This window comes from Neopsephotus bourkii, unplaced genomic scaffold (genome assembly GCF_033783945.1).
Source record: "Neopsephotus bourkii isolate Nb327-2 ecotype Australia unplaced genomic scaffold, CSIRO-AGI_Nbou_v1 NB_95, whole genome shotgun sequence".
NCBI classification, from domain to species: domain Eukaryota; kingdom Metazoa; phylum Chordata; class Aves; order Psittaciformes; family Psittacidae; genus Neopsephotus; species Neopsephotus bourkii.
This window is the reverse complement of record NW_026900612.1, coordinates 1,338,462-1,364,533: the sequence shown is the minus strand read 5'-3', so window position 1 is coordinate 1,364,533 and position 26,072 is coordinate 1,338,462. Positions and strand designations below refer to the sequence as shown.

The 26,072-nt window shown below is 37.9% G+C and overlaps 1 protein-coding gene across 2 annotated transcripts in view; it reads left to right on the top strand.

Annotated features, from left to right (window-relative positions):
- EXOC5 (exocyst complex component 5) overlaps positions 1-23,644 on the top strand; it is a 28,278-nt gene extending 4,634 nt beyond the window's left edge. The window contains exons 2-19 of one of the 2 annotated variants that reach the window (XM_061356113.1): positions 756-847; positions 4,215-4,362; positions 4,768-4,962; positions 9,050-9,114; positions 9,545-9,573; positions 9,723-9,832; positions 10,332-10,376; positions 10,475-10,615; positions 11,266-11,348; positions 11,784-11,993; positions 12,257-12,292; positions 13,175-13,322; positions 14,967-15,075; positions 15,788-15,908; positions 16,683-16,769; positions 19,291-19,399; positions 20,318-20,533; positions 20,993-23,644. In XM_061356113.1, the coding sequence (XP_061212097.1) occupies positions 756-847; positions 4,215-4,362; positions 4,768-4,962; positions 9,050-9,114; positions 9,545-9,573; positions 9,723-9,832; positions 10,332-10,376; positions 10,475-10,615; positions 11,266-11,348; positions 11,784-11,993; positions 12,257-12,292; positions 13,175-13,322; positions 14,967-15,075; positions 15,788-15,908; positions 16,683-16,769; positions 19,291-19,399; positions 20,318-20,533; positions 20,993-21,181 (2,133 nt within the window). In that variant the 3' untranslated portion in view covers positions 21,182-23,644. The remainder of the gene's footprint in view (positions 1-755; positions 848-4,214; positions 4,363-4,767; positions 4,963-9,049; positions 9,115-9,544; positions 9,574-9,722; positions 9,833-10,331; positions 10,377-10,474; positions 10,616-11,265; positions 11,349-11,783; positions 11,994-12,256; positions 12,293-13,174; positions 13,323-14,966; positions 15,076-15,787; positions 15,909-16,682; positions 16,770-19,290; positions 19,400-20,317; positions 20,534-20,992) is intronic. The other variant, XM_061356119.1, reaches the window with a different exon arrangement.
- The last annotated feature ends 2,428 nt before the right edge of the window (positions 23,645-26,072 follow it).

Genomic DNA, 26,072 nt, shown 5'->3' with positions numbered 1-26,072 from the left:
ATCATTTAGTGCCAATCCCATGCCAGTACATTGACGCGTTACACTAGACCAGGTTGTTCAAAGCCCCAGTCCAACCAGGCCTTGAACACTTCCAGGGATGGGGCAGCCACAACTTCTCTAGACAACCTGTTGCATGTCTCACCACCCTCACAGTGAAGAATTTTTTCCTAATCTAAATCTACCTTCTTTCATCTTAAAGCCACCCCCCCACCCACACCCCAAAACCCCCCACCACCCCAACAACCCAAAACCCCACCCCCACAAACAACCCCACCCCCACCCACTTCCCCCTTGTCCTATCCCTACAGGCCCTTTGTCAAAAGTCCCTCTCCAGCTTTCTTGTGAGCCCCTTTAGGTACTGGAAGGCTGCTCTAAAATCTCCCTGGAGCCTTCTCTTCAGGCTAAACAACCCCAGCTCTCCCAGCCTGTCATCGTAGGAGAGGTGCTCCAGTCCTCACACCTTTTAATGACAAGCCATAAACTCATTTGGAAATCAGGAGGGATAATTTAGAGCTAACTCTTCCCAGACCTGTAGCAAACCTTGCTAGTAGCCTATCTCTAGACTAGATGTTCAAATCCACTGTGTTAAGAGCAGTGTTCCCATATTTAATACATAAACATAAGAGGTGATGGCGTAATTGTCAACACTGTACTTGCTTTTGATTGTAGCAAAGCTTCTACACACTTTTAATATTATGTGTAAGCAGCTGCTTAAGGAACAACCTGTGGTGGCACATTGTTTTTTCTGTGGCTAGGAGCCTTTTGTGGCAGATGAATACATTGAACGCCTGGCATGGAGAACACCGGGAGGAGGTTCCAGAGGTGGAGAAGCCTTTGATCCAAAAAGGTAAAGTAAAATTGCATAATGGTCAGTGAATGTATCTTTAATTGTACCATTTTATTACATATATAACAAAAAGCCTGTAGGCAGTATTGGTGTGTGTCCAGGGGGGGTTTCATTTGGGAGAATTGCTTGAATTTGTGGCCATGAACCAGTTATTCAGTAACAAGAGTAAGAAAAGTCACTTTCTGATTTAGACCTTTTGAAGGAAGGAGAATTGATATTGTCAGACGTGAATGTTCCAAAGCACTATAGTTGCTGGATTAAGGCATAATATGAGGCTTTGCTGCTATGATATTTAAGTTAATTTAATGAGTTTCTTGCCAATTTAGCTCCCTGACCTGGCTTTTTGTAAGACCCAGTAGTTTACAGTATTGGTGCAAATAAAAGGTAGGATGGGAAGAAAGGGAGAAACATGGCAATGTTGACTTAGATTGTATTAAACTGAATTTGTGTGAATTTGTATAGTCTGAATCAAATGAACAGCTTGCTGCTGATGAATGGGCTCGTGCCCTTCTTGCTCTAAGCTGCACACCATGATGGCTCATCTTGAGCTACCTCTGGGCATCCGATCTCATGATAAGCTAATTTAACCTACTAAAGTGTCAGAAAACTAAATTGATACGAAGAAAAAAACAAAACCAAACAAACCCACCAAAACATTTTCTCATTCAGTTAGCAATTTTTGCTGACTGAAAAAGCCTGGGAGGAGGTGCAAAGTGTGTCTGTGAGCTGACGGTGAGAAGGAATGTGGGTGTGGAAATGCTCAAAGCTAGGCTATGGGAAGTGGGGAAGGAAGAGGTAGTATAGGACCTTTTCTGCTTTGTGGTGAGTTGGCTTGCCTCTGTGAGAAACCTAACCCTAAGAAGCCAGATCTTCAGTTACTGGGCTGACATTGGGTGTTGCATTGGTAACTCAGATGCACAGTTTTATACAGCACCATCTGTTGAACATCAGCAACTAGGCTTCTGTACTGCAAACCTCTGGAAATTCTTTGTTTTGAAGAGTGACTCTTTCAGACTTTAGCTTTTGTACCAGTATTGGTAGCTTTTCTAGAGATACAACTGATTATTTTTTTTTCACACTTATACCCTGGGAGATGAGCGAGTGCAATAACTGTTCCTTAGTGACTTCTCCTCCACATGATCATTCATTGTAGTAACCTGAGATAGAACCAAAACAAACTTTAGGAATTATTAACTTCATAGAGAAGCTGTTGTTACTCAAAAGGAAACATGAAACGCTTCATTAACTTGGTCAAAGGACATTCCTTCTGGAGCAGTCTGGCTCTTTGGAGGTATGAAAGAAGAAGAGGGATATTGTTTGAGTTCTTGCAAGGTGCTGAATGTTTGACATTTGGTTTGGGGCCTGTGTCCTATGCAGAGCTTTGCATGTGATTTAAGCAGGAAGAAGCCTGGAAATATACAGCATTATTTCCTGTAGCTCTTTCTTCACAGTTGGGCCTAATATATGCTTTAGGGTAGTTAATGATTTGTACCAATACCTACTCAGTTTAACCTATCTTCTGTATTTCTGCTGGCTTGTTTGTGTTAACTCCTGTGATGCACTTTCAGATTTTTCAGGACAAGTGGAAGAATCCTGCAACAGGAAATATTTTTCCTGTGGGATCTTCTAATATTGAGTAGGGAGCCAAAATTATTATTAAAAAAAAACCCTGGATCTTTTGGTGTATGTTTTTTCTTTTCTGTTTTTAGAAGATGATGCTTTTGTTTCTAGAAAGAATGTTGGAGTCTTTATTCTGAGAAATGTGACCAGCAGCTACCTCTTCTACTTGAGCATTCTTTCTTCTCTCATTATATTAAGTACTATTGCTGCATAAGTGCTCAGCTGGCACAATAACTGTTTAAAAAACAAATCTCAAATGGAACTGAATCAGCTTGTTGAATAGAAACTGTCTGCACTTCTCAAGGCTTTTGTTGGAAAGTATGCTTTGTGTCACTGTTGTTTAAAGTTTATTTTAAATATATTTCTGTAAACTTAAGTTTGCTCCTTGTGGTTTTCTGTGGAATGTAATGCAACATGCTTACTCTTGGACTTTGGGCAAGCAGGAAGTTGAGGAAGGCAGTCATAAGCATCTGCCTCAATCCAGTTTTCTTCATTAAGTTGTGCCTTTAAGTCATATAAAGGTATCATTTGAAATAGGTTTTTAGACCAATAGAGTGAGCAGTGCTCCAAGCCAGTCATTTTAACAGCAGAAGTTCAAACTGAAACTGCAGTGACCCTCCATGCAGCCGAAGAGTTGCATTAGTATCATTTAGGTGTTGCTCGGAGAAAGCTGTTGGCCAAGAGAGGTGCTGTAGTTGTTACTGGAAAGGAGTCATGAAGGTAGAATAACACATTCTGCTTCTCACTTCTGGTTGTTGAGAGTCTTTAGCTTGTTCATGGGAAGTGAGGAGAAGAGCAACATGCTCATCTGCCTTCAGCAGCATTGCAGGTTGGAAGGGCTTCACATTCACAGTATTCTGAAAAGGCAATTCCTGAGTAGCCTAGAAATAGCTCCCTGAAAGAGATTCATCTTTCCTTTCGTCTTCTGATATTAAACCTTGACAGCAGTGTTATCAGATCTGTTTTCAGTTATTAGCATGAGTTTTATGGCTATGGAGGATCTGGGCATAATTCATTCGTTGAGCATCAGTGACTGGGTTGTTTAGAAAAGCATAAGCTGAAAAGATGAGTGGAATGGGATAAATGGAAAAAAAAAAAAAAAAGGAATGAGAAAGAGGCACACATTGAGAATGGAATGAAAAAGAAGAGAGGAAATTTAGGAATTCATTCCTGTATTTGGGAAGAGTGAGTCTGGAAGAAAAATCAAAGTGATAGGAAAGGGTGGAAAAAAAGTCCTTAAAATGGTATACGTTAGAGGAAGAAAAGAAATGAAATCCAGAAAGAAAATGGTTGTAAGCAAAACAAGGAGACTACATGAGTGTATTTGTTGCCTGCTAATAGGGTACTGATTTACAAGTTTACTGTAACATGTACAGTAGATATTACCCTGTTATAGTTCTTACAATGAAGGGATGGGGTAGCCTAAACTCTTTGTCTTTATGAGACTTCTTTAGGGAAGATGGGAATATAGGGGTTTTTGTACCTGTGACAGAGCCACATTTCTGGGTGATTGGTATTTCAGTATTCTACTCTCCTCTAGCTTACCTTTTATGTGATTACATAGTTTTTATGTAGGCATAGAGTTCTACACAGCTAGGGTGATATAGTTTAAAACAAAATAGCATTTGTAAGTTAGATGTGGTTATATCAGCCTTGTAGGCAAGTTCTTTGAGGTTTTTTAAACTCTCTGCAGAAGACAGTGTCTTTCAAACTGAAGTCTGCTTTCCTGCATTTTATTTTAAATCAGATTACTGGAAGAATTTGTAAATCATATCCAAGAATTACAGGTAATGGATGAAAGGATTCAGAGAAAGGTGGAGAAACTAGAACAGCAGTGCCAGAAGGAAGCAAAGGAATTTGCCAAGAAAGTACAAGAGCTGCAGAAAAGCAACCAGGTAAAATCTAAAGACTATAGTCACCGCTAAGTTTTGCAAGTTTTAAAAGCATCACATGCTCTATTAATGTTTCTTGGTACAGCATGCTACTGTTTGAGATAAGAATAAAGAGGTTTTGATGGAGAACAATTTCCCCTGTCAGAGGGGGCTTATCTGCATGTTCCATTAATGAGTGCTAGCTATTCTGAAAGTACTAAGTCTTCACAATAGTTAAAAGGAAGACACTGAACTTTTAAGTTGTGTGTACTTCCATTAGTGGTTCTGATTAGTTCTGTAGTTGAGAGATACAGCACCTGGAAAGCTAATACTTGTGTTCACTGTTTCTTACTGATGTAAATCTAGTGTTTCCTAAAGTACAGTAAACAGAAATCATGAGGTTTTTTGTGCGTGCCTGTGTTCTCCCAGGTTGCCTTCCAACATTTCCAAGAGCTAGATGAGCACATCAGCTATGTAGCAACTAAGGTCTGTCACCTTGGTGACCAACTGGAGGGGGTAAACACGCCACGGCAACGGGCTGTGGAGGCTCAGAAGCTGATGAAATACTTTAATGAGTTTCTGGATGGAGAGCTGAAGTCTGATGTTTTTACAAACTCTGAAAAGGTAAGAGCTGTCAGCGGGATGAAAGCAGTTCAAAGCAATAAGCAGTACTGCCCTAATTACAAGCTGCTACCATGACTTACCATGGTCAGACTTCAAACTAGTGAGTGACTGACTTGTTAAAGTTTCATTGTTCTGAAATGTAAATTAACAACACTAGGCTGCAGATTGCTGATAAAGCATTTGTATTCAGTGATGCTTAATGTGACAATGTTGGCATTTTTCATTTTATGAAATTATCGAGGTTTGAGAAACGCTGGGAGGGCAACTTTAGAGTGCACAAATATCTGCCTTTTTTTCTTTGAACCCCTTGCCTCAGATCCACCCTGTAATGCAGAACGTTTCTGAATACAACTTCTTTGTGAAACTTTACTCTGTTGGGTCAGTCCAATGGCCTTGGCTACCTTTTTGTCACAGCATGGCTTTGGGCTTTGTATAGTCCTGTGGTTATGTCTCCACCCTTTGAATTTAGAGGAACCGGGCAGGAAAACTTCAAAGAAATGTTAAAGCATTTTGTTTCTCTTATGCTTCAAGAGTATGTTCATGAAGCAAATGCAATCTGAATGGTGTGGCTAATAGAAATAAACTGAAGGAAAAGTGTCCAGCTGAAAGCAAATGGACACATACTGGATTTCTTTATTTAGTTTGAAAGGTAAGTTATTGGTTTGAGGGTTTTGTGGGTTTTGTGGTGGGTTTAAGGTGCATCCTGAAGAATCTTCACACTTTCCTTAAGTTCTGTGCAATGCTATGATTGTACTCTGGAAAAAAATTCCCCCAGTATGTGAGAACAGCAAAAACTTGGTTTGCACATTCAGCAAAAATTATGTGCTTGAAGTGTAGCTCACAAAGGGCCCAAGAACAGGTTAATAGTCATCTCCTCTCAACTGAGCCTTAAGGTATCTCTCAGGAAAATGAAAAATTGATCATTTCATATAGTTGTATTCCCAAGAAGTTGCAGAGTGACTTTTGATTTGTGGTCTGTGGATATATGGTAATTACCATTTGATAGTTTGCCCTAATTGAATAGGGAGCCCATAAAACTTTCTGTAACTTCCAAGTCAAACAGAAAGTTTTCAACATAACTGAAGTTCATCTATGGACAGCCTTTTCCAGATCTAAGTAAGTTTTCCTTTTGTTTCCTCAGTAGAAATAAAACATGCATTTTAAAAATACTTAATAGCAACATGGTAAATAACAAAGTATAAGTGAAAGAGAATTGTATTGTCTGCTGAAGAGGCTGTCATATAATTCAACTTTCACTTATAATTTGAAGCTTCATAGTACTTTCTGTTGGAGGATCTGAAAAAAAAGTAGATAAATAGGGTGAACCTGGAAATTGGTAAACAAATTAATCTTTAGACAGTCCGAAGACTAATAAGATATTCAGCAAATCTGGGGAAGTCAAATGTAGTAAAGGCCAGAAGTCTTGTGCTCATCTGCAGGCAAAGTGTGTGGGAACACAAACAAGGTTTTCTGGATCCAAGTTGTCTTACTGCAACTAATTTCCATATAGGTGGGTTAGTACTGTTCTGTAACTTTTGCCTCCTTATTTAAATAGTAACTAGAAGTAGTGTTTTCAGAATAATGTGCCTAGACATGTGCTGTAACTTCTTAATGAATCTTTGAACTAAAAATGTTTTAAGATATGAGATAGTAACAAATATTCTTGAATGTAAAATCAAATGCTTTCTCGTTGTCTGACCATTGAACTGATGTGGAGTTTAGATAGTGGTTTGGAAGATGCTGTGACCATGCCATCCCTCACAAGTGGGTTTTTCTTTGAGACATTGAAGGCAAGGGATACCGTGAAAGGAGAGGCAGGAAAGCAATTATAATGCAGTTATTCCTAGGGTCAGTTCTTAAAATCTACTGGATTCCTTTTTTTTCCCTGCACTCAAGGTTTTGCTTCTCACATTACTTTCTCCTAGCCGTGTGGAGCAATTTCAACCTTACTGTCTTTATGAAGGTTTTTCCTTGCTGTCTTTGTCCTCTGAATCCTTATAATCTCCCTTGTGCTGCCAGCTAACCAGTCCCTGTCCTGTACTGAAGAGTCTTCAAGTGAGCAAATCACTCCAGTTAAACAATCAAAATGATCTGGCAGCTCACTTGCTTATCATGCAATAGCATTGTCCTGTGTTTAATGTGTCTACTATAATTCTTCCATCCTGTTCTCAATTTAGTTTCTGTACTCATAATTATTCCATTATGCCTTTTAGCTTGTTCATAAAAATATTTTGTTAAAATTCTGTCCTGCCATTGTTTATCCACAATATTTCATTTTTTTTTTCTCCAGGTGGGTTACAGCCTTTCAGTTGCATTTTACAGAATCTGTATTTATTTTGATAGCTTACAGAAGCCTGATTCAATTAAAAACTAAGTATGTCTAGATATAAGCAGAAACCATGGAAAATTGATTTGTCATGGCTTCTGTTGTGCATAAGAAAAGGCCCTGAATTCAATAAAACCTAAGTTAGTTAACACCTATTATCTGAACAGGAAACAAAAAATATATTGTATTTGCGGTTGTTTTTTTAATGTCGATGAATAACTGGTGATATATGTAGATTATTCTAATGACGTCAGCATTGATCACACTTGTTAGGTATTAAGGTTGCTGTAAGCTTATAGAAATAACTGCTGTTTCATTGGATTTATGTGAGGAGCGTAGCTGCTTTGGACTTAAGAGGCTATTGTAAACTGACAGTTCAAAACATAAGCTGCTCTTAATAAGCAGAGTGGATGTACTTTATGAGAGCCCCTATTTTTGCTAAACAGCCGTCCTCGTGTAATGCCTGTACTCTGTATTCTTACCTGTGTGTCTTGTTCTATTCTTGAAAAGTTTTAATCCCAACCTGCTCTAAGTGGTGGGAGAATAGGATTTCCTTACTTTCCTCTAAGTCCAGATCCCTGGAACATGAGTAACAGGAAGAACAAGATAAACTGCATGTTCTTCATGTCCTCCGTTGTGTCAACTTACGAAGGTTTTGCTTGAATGTAGTAGCTAGAGCTTTCATCGCTGCCTTTGAGGTGCCTTCCAGTCACTGAGGCAGCATAACAAAGCCTCTAAAACCGAACCGTCCTAGAGCTGTGGCTGGTTTGGGCCAGTTGACATCGTGTACGTAAATCCATTGAGCTTCATTTGAAACCACCTTTTCCCCCACATTTTCAAATTGGTGTTTTCTATAGTTTGAGTCAGCCTAGTGAAACAGTACTAAGCCCTGCTTAGGTGCACTTCCCATGCTGATTGATTGTGGAAGAATAAATGAGCAGAAATCTGCATTTTGTATTATGTTTATTTGTTAGCTTTTCTGTTCAAGTGACTATTCCTATTGTGTAGGTGTATTATTAACTGACTTTCATTTTGATCTTTAATTTGGACCTCACAGTTTGCAATTTCTAATAACAGCTTCCATTTGTCCTTCACTGGGAGAATGTGAGGTACTCTAACTAGGCTCTACTTGGATTCCTTGATTCCCTTTTTCCCCTTCTTTCTCTCTTCATGCCAGTGTTGTCATTCATGGCTTTTCCTGACATGTCTGAAAGGGTGGCTAGCCATTTTGCTTTGGAGTTAACAGAGATGTCTTCTAGATGGGTGTGATTCATTCTGTTTTCTGTCCTAATCACTTCTAAAAGATAACATTACAGTTCAGTCAGTGCTGAGTTACAGCTATATATTTTATTTCCACCTGGAAGGGTGCAGATTTTCATGACACTACTCTAGCCACATTCTGATCTAATCAGCCCTGAGGAGTCTTTGGTCTGCAAGCTGTATAACTATGTTTGCACAGTGCAGTGATGAGCTCTTTGTCCAGGTAGCTTATACACTGACGCAGATGTGCCCAGTGTGAGCATATAGCTAGGCTTTTTATCATGTTTTGACCTACATAACTTTATGTTAAAAAAATCCCAACCGTTAAAGCACCATGAAACACAGGAACCTTAAGGGGGTTATCTCTTCCACGGGTGTATTAACTCAGCGAGCTTTAGAAATAGGAATTACATGTATGGAAAATTGGACAGTGAAGGGGAGGGAAAGGAACAGCCCTTAATCAGAGCTTCTTTAGTAATTCTGTCATGTTACTCTTAACAGATTAAAGAGGCAGCTGATATTATTCAAAAACTACACTTGATTGCACAGGAACTGCCTTTTGACAGGTAATATTCTATCTGAACATCTTTTAAAAAAATAATCTTCACATAGCTATAACTTTCTAATGCTTCCCTTGTCTACTTTTTTGGTGCTTAGTGGTTCATGTAGCTTTTGAGATGGATTGTGTTCTTATTTCTGTCTCCTCTGTTCTCAAATTTGTGTTCACATGCTCATGTTTCGGGATCATCTTTACATACACATCCTAAACTGCTTAACAGACTTTTAATGGGATAATTTTGCTGTGCTGAGTTAATGCTAGATTTGAATTAGATGTTTGTAGGTTTTAATGGATATAAAGTGTGTAATTTTTCTCCCATCTTTGTGTTGTATGTTCTCATTTTAAGTAGTGTGCCTGGTACTTGTGATCTAGGATGTCTGTGATTTTGCTTGTGATGTGGATTTGAATCTAATAATGGTATTTTTTGTTGTTAACAGGTTTTCTGAAGTAAAATCAAAGATAGCAAGTAAGCTTATCCGCTTTGATCCATATTCTTATATTTGAATTGTTAAAGATGATTAAAGAAGTATGCAGTAATGTCAGTATTACAGGTTTTGTTGGTGCTTGTGTTACATAACCTGATGGATTTTCATTGTTATCCCCTTTCCTCTACAGGTAAGTACCATGACTTAGAGTGCCAGCTAATTCAAGAGTTTACCAGCGCACAGCGGAGAGGCGAAATCTCCAGAATGAGAGAAGTAGCAGCAGTTCTGCTTCATTTCAAGGTAAAACCCGAGAGTTTTAACTTAAATACGTAAGTAAAACAACCCATGATACAGTAAGTGTCTGTTTTAATTGAACATATTTGCATGGGCACAACCACTATTTCATATAACATATGTAACTAAAAATGCCGAGATGTTTGTTCTATCTCAAATTAAATGCAGGGGAATCAAGGCAGATAATAGGGGATTGGAGGCAAGGTCAGTGGAGGCCATTCTAAGGCTTTTTTTCTTGTATGCATGTAAACTGGTTTTCATGCTTGGAAAAGAGTGTTGAAACTTCTAGTGTAAAGCCATGTGGCGTAGGGATAAGTGAAGTAACTTGACAACAATGGGTTTGAAAGAGTCTACACTTTTGATGAAATGTGGGTTTTTTTTTTTTGCTTTTGTTTTGGTTTTTTTAACAATAACTTTTTCACAAGGGTTGTATTTTCTTGATTTTGTTCTATACTGAAGTATGGACAGCCTGCTTTAACACTGAGTTCTTTTGCTTCTTCCATAGGGCTATTCCCATTGTGTTGATGTCTACATAAAACAGTGTCAAGAGGTAACACATTTTATTTCAAATGTCTTGATTGGATCTTGATAGACTTAGTCATACAGGTTGTTGTAAATATGTTATGAAATGTGCTTCTAAAACCCTAGGGTGCATTCCTGAGGAATGATGTCTTTGAAGATGCAGCCATTCTCTGCCAGCGAGTGAATAAGCAAGTTGGAGAAGTCTTTAGCAATCCAGAGACTGTACTAGCCAAACTCATTCAAAATATCTTTGAAGTTAAACTTCAGGTATTTCAAAATTTAACTTAAGGAAAAAAATAAAATACATTTTGTATCTAGTAATAACTATTAATGACAACTTACAATATTTGTAATTTTGTGTAAGGGTGTGGAATCATAGCTGACTATTTCAAAAGGCAACTTACCTGTAGATTCACCTTATAGTGTAGAGATTAAGCTTGTGTTTGAACACCAAATTCTTATGTAATTTTTTACTTACTATTTTATGGTAAAGAATATTTTTGTTCAAATACATGACAACAAGAAAGCACTACGCTTGTTTATGTGTTGCGATAATCAAATACGTAAGCATCTCCTTTGCTTACTGTCAAGCAGAAATGCCCCTAGGCCTCCAAGTGCTTTTGAATCTTAAAAATAGGGGATTTTGTGTTTGTTGGTCAGTCACATTTTTGAAGCAATCTGTCTTTTGTCTTTGCTTCACATGCTACTGCTTTGTAGTATAAATAATTTTCTTCTAAAAGATGGTTTTAACTCTTATCTGTAGATAATTCAGGGTTTGTAAATTGGAGATGTAAACCCTAAGAATATACGTATTACCTTAAGATACACACTTTGCAGTAAACTAAACATAATTTGGCAAGTACTGAGTATGAGGTGTGTTTTCTAGTTCTTCTAACAGATGTACCCAAATTTTACAGAGTTATGTAAAGGACCAGCTGGAAGAACACAGGAAGTCAGATGCAGAGCAGTATCTTAAGAATCTCTATGATCTATATACAAGGTATTTTATATTGGTGTAGATATTCTCCTGTAATTTATGTATTATCAAGATGTAGAAAGAAAAGCCAAAAATGTAAATTCTCATTTAAAAAAAAGAAAAAGGCCATGAATCTTTACAGTTACTGCTTTTCTAAAGAAACTTTTAAATTGTCATTGTTATTTTTAATGGGAAGTGTTTAATATAGTGATCTTTGAGAAAAAAAATTATAATGTGTAAAAGCTAGTCCTCCGCATCTCACTGGCAACTTACTTGATTGCAGTTGTACTGTATGTAATTAAACATGAATTATGCAGAATTCTTTACTTAAATGTAAGACTGCTAGAAGTCTTAACGCAATCAGGGTTTCGTTGTGCTGTGTACTTACAAACATGTAATGCTGTAATTCACACAAATTCAACCTTTTCCTCCTCTCCTCTTTGTTTCTTTTGCATAAAGAACTACTAATCTGTCAAGCAAATTGATGGAATTTAACTTGGGTACTGATAAGCAGACTTTCTTGTCTAAGCTTATCAAATCCATTTTCATTTCCTACTTGGAGAATTACATTGAGGTGGAAATTGGTTATTTGAAAAGTAGGAGTGCTATGATTCTGCAACGCTATTACGATTCCAAAAACCACCAGAAAAGGTCCATTGGCACTGGAGGGTAAGTTTCTTCTGTGAAGTTTGTACTTTTAAAATGGAAGGGGGGCGGTACGGGGAGAAACAGAGTGTTTGCCACATTGGATGTAGAGTCATGAACTGCAAAAGAGCAGGCTTCTAAAATGACCTACAGTTTTTTATAGTTTGCTATCACTTTATGCTCTGATTAAAAAGTGTACTGCTCTTGGTACATGTGAAAGGTGATGCATGGTGTTTACACACTCACGGGAAATGAAAAATACCAGTTAAACCTATGTTTCAACTTAGGATCCAGATCCACAAAAGGACTGAAGCAAAACTGAGGTACCTATAAGCATGTATATGTGTGTATCTAAAAGCATACATTTTTTTTCACCTGCCCAGGTCTTGTGGTCCCCTCCCAAGACCTAGGAAGGGGAAAAAATCATAGCAATGTCAGTGAGAAAGCTCTTAAAGAGTCCAGAAGGTGCAATGGACTTAGAGAAAGGTAAAACAAGACTTCATTATCCTCAGGTAGAGAAAATAATAGAGGACTAGTGAAAAGTGGGAAAGGAAGAATTAAAACTTGTGTGAAGCAGAGGTGATGAGACTACTGCACCTTTCAAAGAGCTACTGGGTTCAGTGTGTCAGGAATGAAAAGTGATTTGGAGAGAGCAGCAGCAAGGTAATTAAATTAGTTAAAAAACAAAGATGAAAATTTAATTTTCTTGGGGAAAAATTAAATTGTAGTGAGTAACTTTATGGGTTGTTTTATGCATGGCAATGTGTTGGAGCATGCTTGACTACATCAGGACTGCTGAGGTAGTGGATGAATGGAGAGGATTTGAGGGTGTGGATGAGATACAAAACTTTTGTTAGTGCTTTGAAAGTACAGTGTGACAGAGTGTATTGAGGCTAAAGTTTGTCCATGGAACATAGTGTCATAGGATTCAATTGGAATTACTCTTATACTGTGATGGGGAGTAGCTGGTCCCATGGTGTGCGCGTGCCGTGGTAGAACGCAATTAACCATGGAATCAGAAGTGGTAGTTTTGCATTTACTGGCAATTTTTGTTAAGCTTGCAAGACTGTCTTAATGCTTGTGTATCCTAAACTGTGTCTTGGGTTCTGTTTAAGTTAGCAACTAAAATATCCTAAATCATTGTTGAAATTGAGCATCAACATTTCCATCCAGTGAAATCTTCTTTTGGTATATGTTTGTTCTAGTATTCAAGACCTCAAAGAGAGAATAAGGCAACGTACAAACTTACCATTGGGGCCAAGTATTGACACACACGGAGAAACTTTTCTGTCGCAAGAAGTGGTGGTTAACCTTTTGCAAGAAACTAAACAAGCTTTTGAAAGATGTCACAGGGTAAGTTTGCTTCCTGTGATCTTCATTAGTGATATAATTTTGAGTGTGAAGTTAAATCTTGAGGTTCGGTTTTGGATTGAAGCATGATAGGAAGAAAGGAAGGACATTATTAAAAAAATTAATTCTTCATTCTTTGCTGAAGCAAGGTCATGGTGGAGGCTAAGGGTTTCCTTTTTAAATGTGGATCTGGTTGTATTTTGTGGCTTTTAATACTGTCTATTTTTGGAACAAGTGAGGATGATTAAACCTGCTGTCTACTCTGCTTTTCTTATTTATACCCAAGACCTGAGAAGCCTTTTTCCTGCTTTAAAAATATAGAGAACAGTTCAACAGTTGGTTTCCTGTGTCAAGTGCCATTTCCTTTTGCATTAGAGAATTTTCACCAATAAAATGCTGAGAGGAATAATCTTTAGCATTGTTTACCTGGGTAATGCTCTATTGTTCTTTAAGTGCTTTAGTCCAACAACAACTGAACAAAAGTATATTTCTTCTGATGAAATTGCTTATTTTACTGTCTGTCAGTTACTATTTGTCTGGTACCTTAGTGTAAATGAAACTCATTGAAATTCAATTACAAAATTAAATGCTGGAGGTGTTTTTTAATTAGCTAAATATACTGATTTCTAACAAATTTTAATGCCATTAACATTGTAAATTAGCTTAGTGCCTGGGACTGCTTTAGGAAAAATAAGTTGGTAATACAGTATGTAACCATATAGTGAACCATTTCAGTGCTTGGAAATCTCTGTAATAGTGTTTTGTTGTTGGGGTTTTGGTTTTTTGGGGGGTGAATAGAGCAGAAATCTTTGGAAGTGGTGTTATGTAAACTAGCTCATATTGCAATAGTAATCTTTGCTTACTACTAGCTTCATAAAGTCTTCATGTAATTCCTTTAAAAACAAAGCTGTATTTCCTGCATAAAATTGCCCTGTCACATTTTTCTTTGGAAAAGGGATTTACTGACAAGTTGCTGTCCGAAATCCCATGTTGCTTGCAGCTCATGAAGGTGCAGATGCTGTGTGTGTATATGGGCATTACTTCACTTCATAAAAAATTTTGTGCTCCGTTGACTCCAGCTGAGCTGTGTAGCTGTGGTTTTTTTCAGTCTGCATTGTTTTGTCTGCAGTACTGTAGCGGTGATGAAAGACCAGCTGCACTGAGTGAAACTGAAGGTCTGTCTAACCTGCTGTCCTGCCTGTCACTCTGGCCAGTGGCAGAAGCTTAGTAAAAAGATAAAAAGCAGGATATGGATGGATTCATCTTTCCTGCCTGTGTTTTTCTAGTATACAGTGGCATGCAGTTTAGGTAATACCTGAGATTCTATCTGAACAGTTGTGTTTTAAGAACTATTAATTAATATCTTCCTTCATTATTACTGTTGTCATTATTAGAAACTCTATACTTCTGCTTTTTATATTATCCTGTGGCGTGTTAGCTTCAGTTTACTTGATCTTGTTGAAGGTTTTAATGATGCTAAAGGCTGAACACTAAAGGCTATGAATATTTTTCATTTGGAATAAAATACCAATTATTCTGGAATACTTGTTGTTACATTTTCAGCTTATCCCCTGTGCAATATCGGATAAACTTTCAAATGTATGTAGAACTGACCTTTAGGATAATTTTTTTTCTTTTTCTTTAAAGCTCTCTGATCCATCTGACTTACCGAAGAATGCTTTCAGAATTTTTTCTATGCTTGTAGATTTCTTATGTACTGAACACATTGATTATGCATTAGAAACAGGCCTCGCTGGTGAGTATAGTATTTTCTGAGAATTTCATCTCATTGGCCTTTTTATGTAGATGATCTTTGCAGGTCTTTGCTGTGCCTTATTGATTAGCCTTGTTCCGAATGTATTGGTTAAATGAAATCTGTTTTATGTGTTTGGGAGTCAGCATTTAATGTCTTCTAAAGTGCAACTTCCATTTGGGGAATAGAAGACAGCATGCTTCTGTGTACCAAAAACATTTGTATCACAGAAATTGGAGCATCAGCACTTTGTACCTCTTTTAATTGTTCTCTGTGCCTTGGCAGGAGAATGTTTTTGTATTAAAGGCATAGTGTCCTATATTTTGTAAGAATTTAATGCTTGTTTGTATATCTGTGCATTTTCAAGAGTGACAGTAAATAAGAAAATTGCTTGTATTAAGGAAGTTAAAATCTTAACAGTGAGAACCTAGCTTTCCTACATGAAAGCGTAAAACTTATGTACTGAACAAATATGTAAATTGTCTGTTCCATTTTGCTGTTGGGAATTTTAAAAAGCAATATATTTCCGTGCTTATGGTTGTTACCTCATATAGCTATGATAAGTATTCTATATATGGCACCATGGTAAATTTTTGAAACTCTAAGCCTGTGATTTAAGTAGTCATGGAAAAATTTTGCATATTTAAAAAAATCATCATACTAATTATAAGAACTGCATATCGTTACAATCCTGATGAAACCTTCTTTGCTTTAGGCATTCCCTCTTCTGATTCAAAGAATGCAAATCTTTATTTCTTGGATGTTGTCCACCAGGCCAATACTATTTTCCATTTATTTGACAAGCAATTCAATGATCATCTGATGCCATTGATCAGGTACCTTTATTTTGATTAGCTTTTTTTTTTTTTTTTTTTTTTTTGTAAATGGTCGTTTTTGGTGAAGAAAGCAATTTGTTTCATGCTTCATCTCTATTAAGAGGAGTTTATTCTTGGAGTGGTTCAGCTTGATGATGAGGCAAGATAAAATGCTGTAATGAAAGAGGGAAGAAGGGAAGTTAAATGAATTGGTTTCTTGGAAAACTAATGGGAGAGAGGAAACTCCAAGAGTATTGATAGGAAGGAGAGACAAGTTGCTCCTCAGAGACCTCACAGGTGTGTTACAGGCCAGGACTAGAGGGGGTTTATGGATGTGCTTTGGGGTGAGCTGGTGATATTGAGGCTGCTGAGACTCCTAGGGGCACCTTGCAGCATCTGTGGAGGGAGCAGCTGGCTATGCCCCGGGAGCTACATAAACTATGTGGAAGCTGCGTGTTATTGGGACCCCATTTTTGAATAAACTTAGAGGTAGAGCACACTGATGTGCTCTGAACTAGTGTGTGTGAAAAGCTGGGTTTGCTTGTTCACCTGCTGGGGATGGCAACAGCTGAGAGGTGCACTGCTCAGTAGTCACAATGCTCCCTGGAGCATGTTACATTGCGGTCAATCAGCACTCACAAACCCAGCTAGCTACACTTGAAATAGCACTTTCTGATGAGATGGGAAATCTTCACAAAATCCTGTTCTGAGTTGCAGACTCAGCAGACAAATCTTAATTTATTTTTTTTTTCTATTTTAACATTATCACATACCCAATCCTCTGTACTGTTGCAGTTCTTCTCCTAAATTATCTGAATGTCTTCAGAAGAAAAAGGATATCATTGAACAAATGGAAGTGAAGCTGGATATGGGCATTGATAGGCAAGTAGGGATTTAAACTTCCTGTTAATTCTTTTAAAACTCTTGTGATGTATGTTAGCTTTCCTTTTAAGGTAGTAGTATTTCTAAACACAATTGTTGTGGTTTTTTTTTTTTTATTTTCTTTTTTCTGTTTTTTTAATCTGTAAGTATGCATTATTGTGCATAGGAAACTCAGACTACTTTTTTCTACTTTGAAGCAGGAAGGAATGATGATTGAAATAGGCTAAAGACTTTCCATTAGGAGAAAAGGATGACAAAAATAGGTTAGATGATTCGCTTGAGTTTGTAAAGTGCTATGGATTAGACCTAGTCAGAGAAGTCTGTGGACCTGGAATAATTTTGATCCTGACATTGACTTGCTTTGACTCACTTAATTCTTTTCTATTTATTTATTTATTTCTACATATAAAAAAAAAAAAAGAGAGGATAGCTATAAAAATTGTAAAATAAAATCATAGCTGTTCTGCAGCAGAGGAATATAACAAACTAGTATATTTAATACTAGGAAATGGAGCTGTTGCACAACGCATTTTGGTCTGGGGTGCATGTAATGTTCCTGTATTTAAAGGTGTCATTAGACAACCTAGAACACGTTACCTAAACTTTCTGTGCCTGTTTTCTCTCTGCAGTAACAGAAGTAAGCCATCCTGAGGGTAACAAGGGTTACTCTGGGAAAATTTGTTAAGGTTTTTGTGAGGATCACACCATATTGGTGAGGGATGAGAACAGGAATACTGTATAGGAAAAACAGGCACTGCATTTGTGTCCTACCGGGATTGAGAAAGATTTGATATATTATTTTCACCTGCATTTTCTGTAGGTGCAAAAAGAAAGATGGAGATAAAAAATGTGTAAGTGGCAATTGAGATTTTAGCTGTTCCTGCTGAAAGTGACTCTATAGAGGTTTACACGCAGATTTGAAATACTTGAGCTGTTCAGGCTATAAGCTTAGATCCAGACAGATACAGGTCAGTCATCAACATTAGAGTAGTTTGTTACTGTTTGTGTAAAATAATTAATCTCTTAAAAGTGATAGTAAGATTTAGGAGAGCGGTTCCCTGCTGGCAAAAGTTACGTTCAAATATTTGTGCATGGAGACTTTAAAAAACAAAACAAAACAAAACAAACTTGTGCTTTGGAGCATATATGAGAGATTAGTTTTGAAACATGTAAAATGTCTGTGGGCCTGTTGACATGCTGCTTTGAGTTGCTGCTAATAGTGTTAAAAAATGATTGTCATGCTTAAAGGAATGATTGAATTTAAAAGATAAAAGGAAACTTATAACAACAACAAGAGTAGCCAGTCTGAAAAGGTCCAATAGCAGCTTCTTGAATGCCATTCATAGCAACTGTGTACCGCTATAAAAGCGATTTGTTAGCCAAACAAAATTAGTTCAGCTGGCTTCTTTCAGTGTGTGCTCTCTGTACATAGCCTTCTAGGAGTATTTATTTAAAATGGAAATTGAAGAGAATACAAGGTAGAATTTCTTTACATTTCTATCTGTTTCTGGATTGCTTGAATGAAGTACACCTAAAATGCAAGTGTGAGCTCTATGCATAGAAAAAAGGAGTTTATTTCCTTTGGATACACACATGCTTCTCTCCTTCACCCCTACTCAGATACATATATTTTAATCCTCTTCACCCCAGCTGGAATCCTTCAGGGCCTGTGATGGCCTTGACTGTTTCCTTCGGGAAGACTGGAAGGATGAGAGAGTAAAGAAAATGGGAGGAAAAAAAAGAAAAAGAAGAGACGGAGGTTCCTCTCAGGGTTGCTTTGCTGTTTGACCTTTGGTTCGGACTTGAAGCAAACCAGGGCCTTGACCTTAGATAAGGTTCCAGAAATATAAATCCTGTAAGGCAGAAGTAAATGACATTATAAAACTCTATTAGATTTCTGAGAACAAGAGAAACACCAGGCTCTGGCAAAGGGAGAGGTTTTTCCTCCCTCTCCCTCCTGCCTTCATTTTACAAGTGTTTTTTGATGCTTGCTTCTGAGTAGTATGCAATTTGATCTAATTCTGCTAAACACTTTGGAATGCTTCCTTTGGCTTTCTGATTCTCTCTGTGTTGAAGAATGGCATTCAGTCTCTCTGAAGAACTGGATTTGAACTGATTACCTTACAATTAATGTGTCCCCTTTAAAACCAGCTGGCCAGCATGCTGTATGCTGTGCTCCAAGAACTTGGAGGAAAGAGTTTCTAGGGTTGTTGGGGTGGTTTTGCTGATTCTCCTTTTTATAACTTCTTATGTGAAATGAAGTGTATCTTCTCTGAGAAGAGTGCTTATGTGTTTGTACATCTATTAAATGAAGTGTTTCCTTTGAAATGGCCTATCACTGCTTGCTTCTTATAATAAATGTTTTAGTGTGTTTTCTGTAGATTACTCAAATATTAGTAGGTAGGGTTTATGGTTTATGCTGCTTACTTTTATATAGAATCATATTAGTGTACATAAATATAAAAATCACAGAAATCAAAATGTTCCCTTTGAAACCCAACCTGTATTTGTAACTTTAAAGGACACTGAATTGTATGATTGGACAAATGAAACACATCTTGGCTGCAGAGCAAAAGAAGACAGATTTTAAACCAGAAGATGAAAACAATGTTTTGATTCAATATACTAATGTAAGTAAGCTAAATCCAAGCTCATCAGTATAGCTGAGTGTTACTGGGTACAAGATGTTTCTTAGCAAACACACATTAACTTAGCTGTTCCATTTTGCACTAACAGTCAAAGCTCTGTTTCAGACTATTTTCTCAATCTGAAAAGCACATTAGCAGTTTTGTATCTCATGTCAGACACTGTCACATTCTTTCACCTCATAAGAGGCACAGATTTGGAACAAGGTTTTTAGCTGATAATTACCTTTAAGATATCAGTTTCAGAAAATCAATTATCAGGTACTCTCTAGTTGCTGGCCACTTTTCTCCCTAGAATGGCAGGGCCATGACGTAGTGTCATGGGTATGGCATCTCTCTCACCAAATGACTGAATCCCAGGCTGTGGGCTACTGAGAAGCTGTAGTGCTAGGTTATGCTAAGCTGTTGTTAGGAAACAATTCAGAGAGTGGAGAAGAAGCTACAGTCAATGGGAAGAATTGAGAGCATTGCCTCAATGCCTGCAGCTAGGTGGGAATGGGAGAAGTGGATATAGTCTGGTACTATGCCAGAAGGGTGATTATGCCTGTGTGGCTGTTTATTTCAGTTTAGAATTGCAGCTGACAAGGTTTTTAATCACTTCCTCTTCCCCACCCCTTGGTTGATCTTTTTCTGAATTAAGAGACCAAATCAGACTTTTCTGAACTGGTATGAACTGTAACTTAAGTGAATATTGTCTTGCATCTGTCTTTGTACCTGCATTTTTAAGTCTTCATGTGGCAAATAACATGTTCAAAAATTATTGGAAAATGACTGATTTCAGTTATGTCTTGTGGGAAGTTTAAGGGCTTAGTGGCTGGTGTTCACTTTGTGATGCTGAAGCCACTCTGAGAAAAACAGGTTTCTAGAAAGTAAGTTACCTAATTTTTCTTTTTTCCTGTTTAGGCTTGTGTTAAAGTCTGTGGCTATGTTAGAAAGCAGGTGGAAAAAATTAGAAAGTCTATGGATGGTAAGAATGTGGACACAGTTTTAATGGAGCTTGGAGTTCGTTTTCATCGACTTATTTATGAACACCTACAGCAATATTCCTACAGTTGCATGGGAGGGATGTTAGCTATATGCGATGTGGCTGAATATAGGAAGTGTGCCAAAGACTTTAAGGTAAGCATGTACAGGTTGGTGATGTACAGCCATGTCGAAATCAGTAGCAGGACTCTGTTTTTAATCAAATAGGGTTTTTTTCATAAAAACAGTTTGTTTCTGTTTGAACATCGCCAGTCTGCATACTGATGTTACATACTCTACTAGACCAGCAGGTCTGCATCATGCCCAAAGAGCAGTTTCCTTGTAGCATTTTATTGCTTGCAGGCTGTATGTGTATACTGAAGAAGTACTGAGTTTGCATTATTATGTGTTCTATGTATAACTTTGCCTGCATGTGTATCTCCCTACAGATGTATACGTGTGTGTATTTATATATAAATTTAAGCATATGAGAGAATGGTGGATGTAAATCCTCCATCAGGAAGAAGTATTTTGAAGATCTAGATGGACATTGTTTTATAAGACTTCAAGCAAGTCTAACTCTTAGTATGTTTCTTTCTTTTCTCTTAACCACAGATTGCGCTGGTGTTACAACTCTTTGATACCTTGCATGCACTTTGCAATCTTCTGGTTGTAGCCCCGGATAATTTAAAGCAAGTTTGCTCAGGAGAACAACTTGCTAATTTGGACAAGAACATCCTTCACTCCTTTGTTCAGCTGCGTGTTGATTACAGGTCTGCTCGTCTTGCTCGTCACTTCAGCTGAGGGCGTAGGAAGAAGTGCTGTACCTTTGGGCAGGCCTCAATTGTTAGAAAGTGCATGGAATTGTTTCTCATCAAACCCTGATTGTAGATTCTGTTGGGATAATGACTGTTCAGAATAAAGCAGCAGCCATATTTAAACATGACTATGTAGAAGGTGAGCAGATAAAAATCTGAATATTTCACGTAAGCTAAAATTCTCCCAGTGAAGAATTTTGCAAATCTACTTGCTACTCATTCTTTTAATTTTTTCTCTTTATTAGAAACATGTCAGTGTAGGAGAGCAAGTCATGCATTGAAAGAATGTTATTCTTCAGTATTGATCAGATAACATTTGTTAGACTTGAACTACAGAGATAGTGTAGGTAATGGACTACATAGAATACACCAGTGGAAAAACATTCTTCATCAATTTTAATGACTTAGACCTCAGCGCAGCTAATCATAATCAAATTATCTTTGATTGGTGTTCCTAAGTCATTTCCTTCATTTAAAACTTTATCCTGCTCAATGTAATTTCTTGCTCTAATTAATTAGCTTGGAATTTCCTTGAGATGTAGGAGTAAAAGCACCACTAACCCAGAAAGACGTAATTTATTCATTGTGTAGCATTCTAAACAGAACTGAAGTGGTAGAAAGTTTTGGGAGGGAGGGGAATTGATTCTTTGATTTTGGTTTTTTTGTACCTAATAGTCAAGGGCCCACCTGAATGTATTGGCATTGTATAATCTGACATTACTGTTTGTTTGATACTGGTACACTGAATTTTATACATGCTCTTGAAGTAAATGCATCTGCCTTGCCTAAAGCATTCCTATTACAAGGTGAAGGTGCCCATTGTTGGATTAATGTAAGAACTTTCTCCTGTCTCTTGTTTTGTATGTAAATAAATTCAAATTATAATGAAGTGAAAGGGTGAAATGTAGCCCAGCTTCTAATTTCTGGGAGGAATGGACAGTGGCTCTAGCAGAAACCTAGAGTAAAAAATTCCTGTGCTCAAGATAATTGATCCTCAGTGCCTGAGCAACATAAAATGTTGAAGTGTGCAAAAGCTGCTCTTCCACTAGTCATAATTTTAATATTGGAGACAGACTACTTTCATTTCTGTTGTACTCCAGTGTTTATTCAAGATGTTTCTGAGTTGGCTCCATAGAGTGCATTGAAGCATCAGTGATGTTTGCAACATCAGGGGTAGCTTTTCCACAAGCATTTGAAAATTGTAAACAGACCTTTGTTCAGAGGGAGCTCTTGCGGAAAACAGCTTAGAACTGCTGTGGTTTGTATCTTTAATCTGACTTTACATCATCACTTAACAAATCATCTGTAACACTTTATTTCTGCTTGGGCTCAGTGTATGTTATGGAAACCTCTTTCTCTGCCATCTTCAGAGCAGCATATGTCTTACTTTATAGGTTGGTTGGTTGAATAAATTAATTCTCTTTTGATAATGAATTTCCAGGCTTAGTCAATATTGACAGTCTTGTGTGGAACTCCTCTTGGTCAGTTGAGGTTCTTCTTCTTCATTTTAAATTTAGTAGGTTATTATATCAGTAAACAAGAAAATGGATGCCAGGCTGTCTCAAAGTATTTGGGGAGACCGACTGCTTTGTTGAGTTGCGTAGCTCTATTCATTAGCCATGACAAAGCCATGAAGAGTTTTGGACACTGGAGGAGACACATGCTTGTGCTGCTGCCATTTTTTTTTTTTTATTTTTTTTTTTTTGTTGTTTTCCAAAAGCTCTGATGTGAATTCAGATGATGCCTCTCTTACCTCGGTAACTAAAAGCCAACAATTTTAAGGCTATGGTTTTATTAACCAATACAAAACCTTTTTACAAAAAAAGTGTCAATTTGTAAGCACTTCTGAACAGCGAGCATAATGTTAAGATTGCAGAATCACAGAAGTGCTTCAGAATTTGTTGTATGATTGTTTGAATTTTTTTAAGGTTGTATGAAGTGTATTTACTGTATTTCTTGCTTTATTAGCCATTTTCCATACATATGCTCAATGAAGTATTTTCATTATGCTTGTTACCAGGAGGCAGCAAGAAGTAGGTGAATACTTAGATATGTAGACTCTTCCTCAATAAAAAAGAATTTTTTCCACGCACTTCTTTCATTTCATTTCCATGTTCTTCAAGTATCTCCACACTCAATTGTATGAGCCCTTCTATTAAAGAAAAAAAAAAAGAATAAAAGTAATTTTACTGACCAAATTTATCACTGGTGTGAGCTATCCCTTTCCCCCTCCTTTAAAAAAAATCTCCCCTTGCACACACTGAGAGTTTCTGTTTCTGGGGACGGTTCCAGTGCCACCAAGTTTATGTTACGATACAAGTTGGATTGGAATGGGGCAGGGAACTATAATTTTCACCCATTTTTTAAGTTTAGTGCTCTTACAAAACGTAATAGGGGAAAATAATTCCAGTGGCTTCTGAATACAATAAAATACTATCCAAAATACAAATATGCCTTTTAATGTTCATGTAATGAGTTAAAGTATTGCCTTTTTAATGTTTCCTCCTAGAACACAGGCATTTAACAGGCTGGCAGCCAAATGAATGCCTGAGAAGTAGTGTGTATATGTGTGTGTAATTATGTTGTCTACAGCTGATGAAAGTGGCTTTACAGTAAACTTGTGGGCTGGAAAATAAGCTATGTTTTTACAAGTCCTATACTTTATTAACATGATTTAGTATTGCATTCTGTTTGTGTGTGCACAGAGGGCAGGAAGGAGTTGTTGGTGTTCTGTAAGAATACTTCACAACACAGAAATATAAAAAACTCTGAAATGGAAGTGTTTGGAAAAAATAGAATCAAGATACTTAGATGGTAATGTGTGAGGAAGACATGAACTGAAAGGATGTGGAGAACAATCAGTTTCAAACGAAGTAGCATAGCACATGAAAGGAGGTTGTTAAAATGTGATTAATAGAAACCTCACATATAGAAACATAGAATTATAGAATAGAGCTGGAAAGGACCTCAAGATCATCAAGTTCCAGCCCCGCTGCCAGGGGCAGGGACACCTCACACTAAACCATGTCACCCAAGGTTCTGTCCAACCAGGCCTTGAACACTGCCAGGGATGGAGCATTCGCAACCTCCCTGGGCAACCCATTCCAGTGCCTCACCACCCTAACAGGAAAGAATTTCTTCCTTATATCCAATCTAAACTTACCCTGTTAAAGTTTTATCCCATTACCCCTTGTCCTATCACTACAGTCCCTAATGAAGAGTCCCTCCCCAACATCTTTATAGGCCCCCTTCAGATACTGGAAGGCTGCTCTGAGGTCTCCACGCAGCCTTCACTTCTCCAGGCTGAACAGCCCCAACTTTCTCAGCTTATCTTCATATGGGAGATGCTCCAGTCCCCTGATCATTCTCATGGCCCTTCTCTGGACTTGTTCCAACAGTTCCACGTCCTTTTTATACTGAGGACACCAGAACTGCACACAATACTCCAGGTGAGGTCTCACAGGAGCAGAGTAGGGGGGCAGAATCACCTCCTTCGACCTGCTGGTCACGCTCCTTTTGATGCAGCCCAGGATATGGTTGGCTTTCTGGGCTGCAAGCGCACACTGAAGCTGCCTCATGTTCAGTTTCTCATTGACCAGCACCCCCAGGTCCTCCGCAGGGCTGCTCTGAATCTCTTCTCTATAGAATATGCATCAACCTGGGAGAATAAGCAGAGCTGGAATTGAAACCCTCCACATGTGTCCCATCCTGAAATGAGGTAAGTTTCCAGAGAAGGGGAACTGGCTGTAGTACCGTGGAGCTGTTCATCTTGAAACTTGGATTAAATAAGAAGACACTATCTGTACTTGAGTAGACATCTGTGACTACTTAATTTGAGAATGGCATGATATTGGCAGATAACTCAGTTGCCTTTGGATCAATCCTCTGCCATATAGCTGGTGTTGGGGTGTTGTGGTCAAATGTCTGAATGGATTGTTCCATTTCTGTATGGAATGGTGCAAATGTGTCAAGAATGCTGCATCTTGCAAAGTGACCTGAAAAGGGTGATGTCTGTTGGATTCCTTCAGAGGTTGGTACATACTGGCCTGCTCTTCAGAAGCCCATAGTTCCAGGTCTCTCAATGCAGTATGTGCATGACAGTAAGTCTAGTATACTTGGTTTTAGATGTCACGACAAATTCCAAAACAGAAGGGTGCTTTATGAAGGAAGTTTTCATGGCAATAGCTGTCTTAATTTGGACTAGCACTTGTGCTAACCGGTCATGGATGGAGAAACCAGGTTGACGTGATGGTTTTTCCTACATGAAGGAAGCAGATACCTTAAATAATTGCTTGTCAAGTTTTAAATGCAGGTAGTGGCTCTTCTCCTTTGCCTTTCTAGTCCTACGAACAGCAGGAAGGATAAGCTGGCTGTCAGCACCAAAAACTATTCTAGAGAACAACTGAAAACTAGGATCGCCTTTCCTGATCTGATGTTCTGCTGGATATTGGCTTCTAGGCATTATTTCCACTACCACCCTCACTTCTGTGCTAGTTCTAAGTGGAGGCAGGTTTCCATTTTACTGTCCACATCGGAATATTTTCTCTCTCTATGTCAAGGCTGGCAATGTTATTTTCTTTCCCAATGTTTCTATACCTGTTTTAACGAGAGGGGGGAGCCAGATCTCCTACCCAGTCATGTTCACTGCTCTGCTTGTCTTTTTTATTTCCTTCATTCTAATTTCTTTTGGTGGTAGATTTCTATACCATGTCTTCTGCTTATCTTAGAGTGGGGAAGCAGCTGTGTTTGCCTTTCGTCTTTTCTCTTGTATGGGGCACTGCTTACTCTATGTCAATACAGCCCATAGTGTATGTGGAAGCCTTCATTTCTACTTTTATTCTACTAGCTTTACATCCCTATGCCCTGTTTTCCTTTCC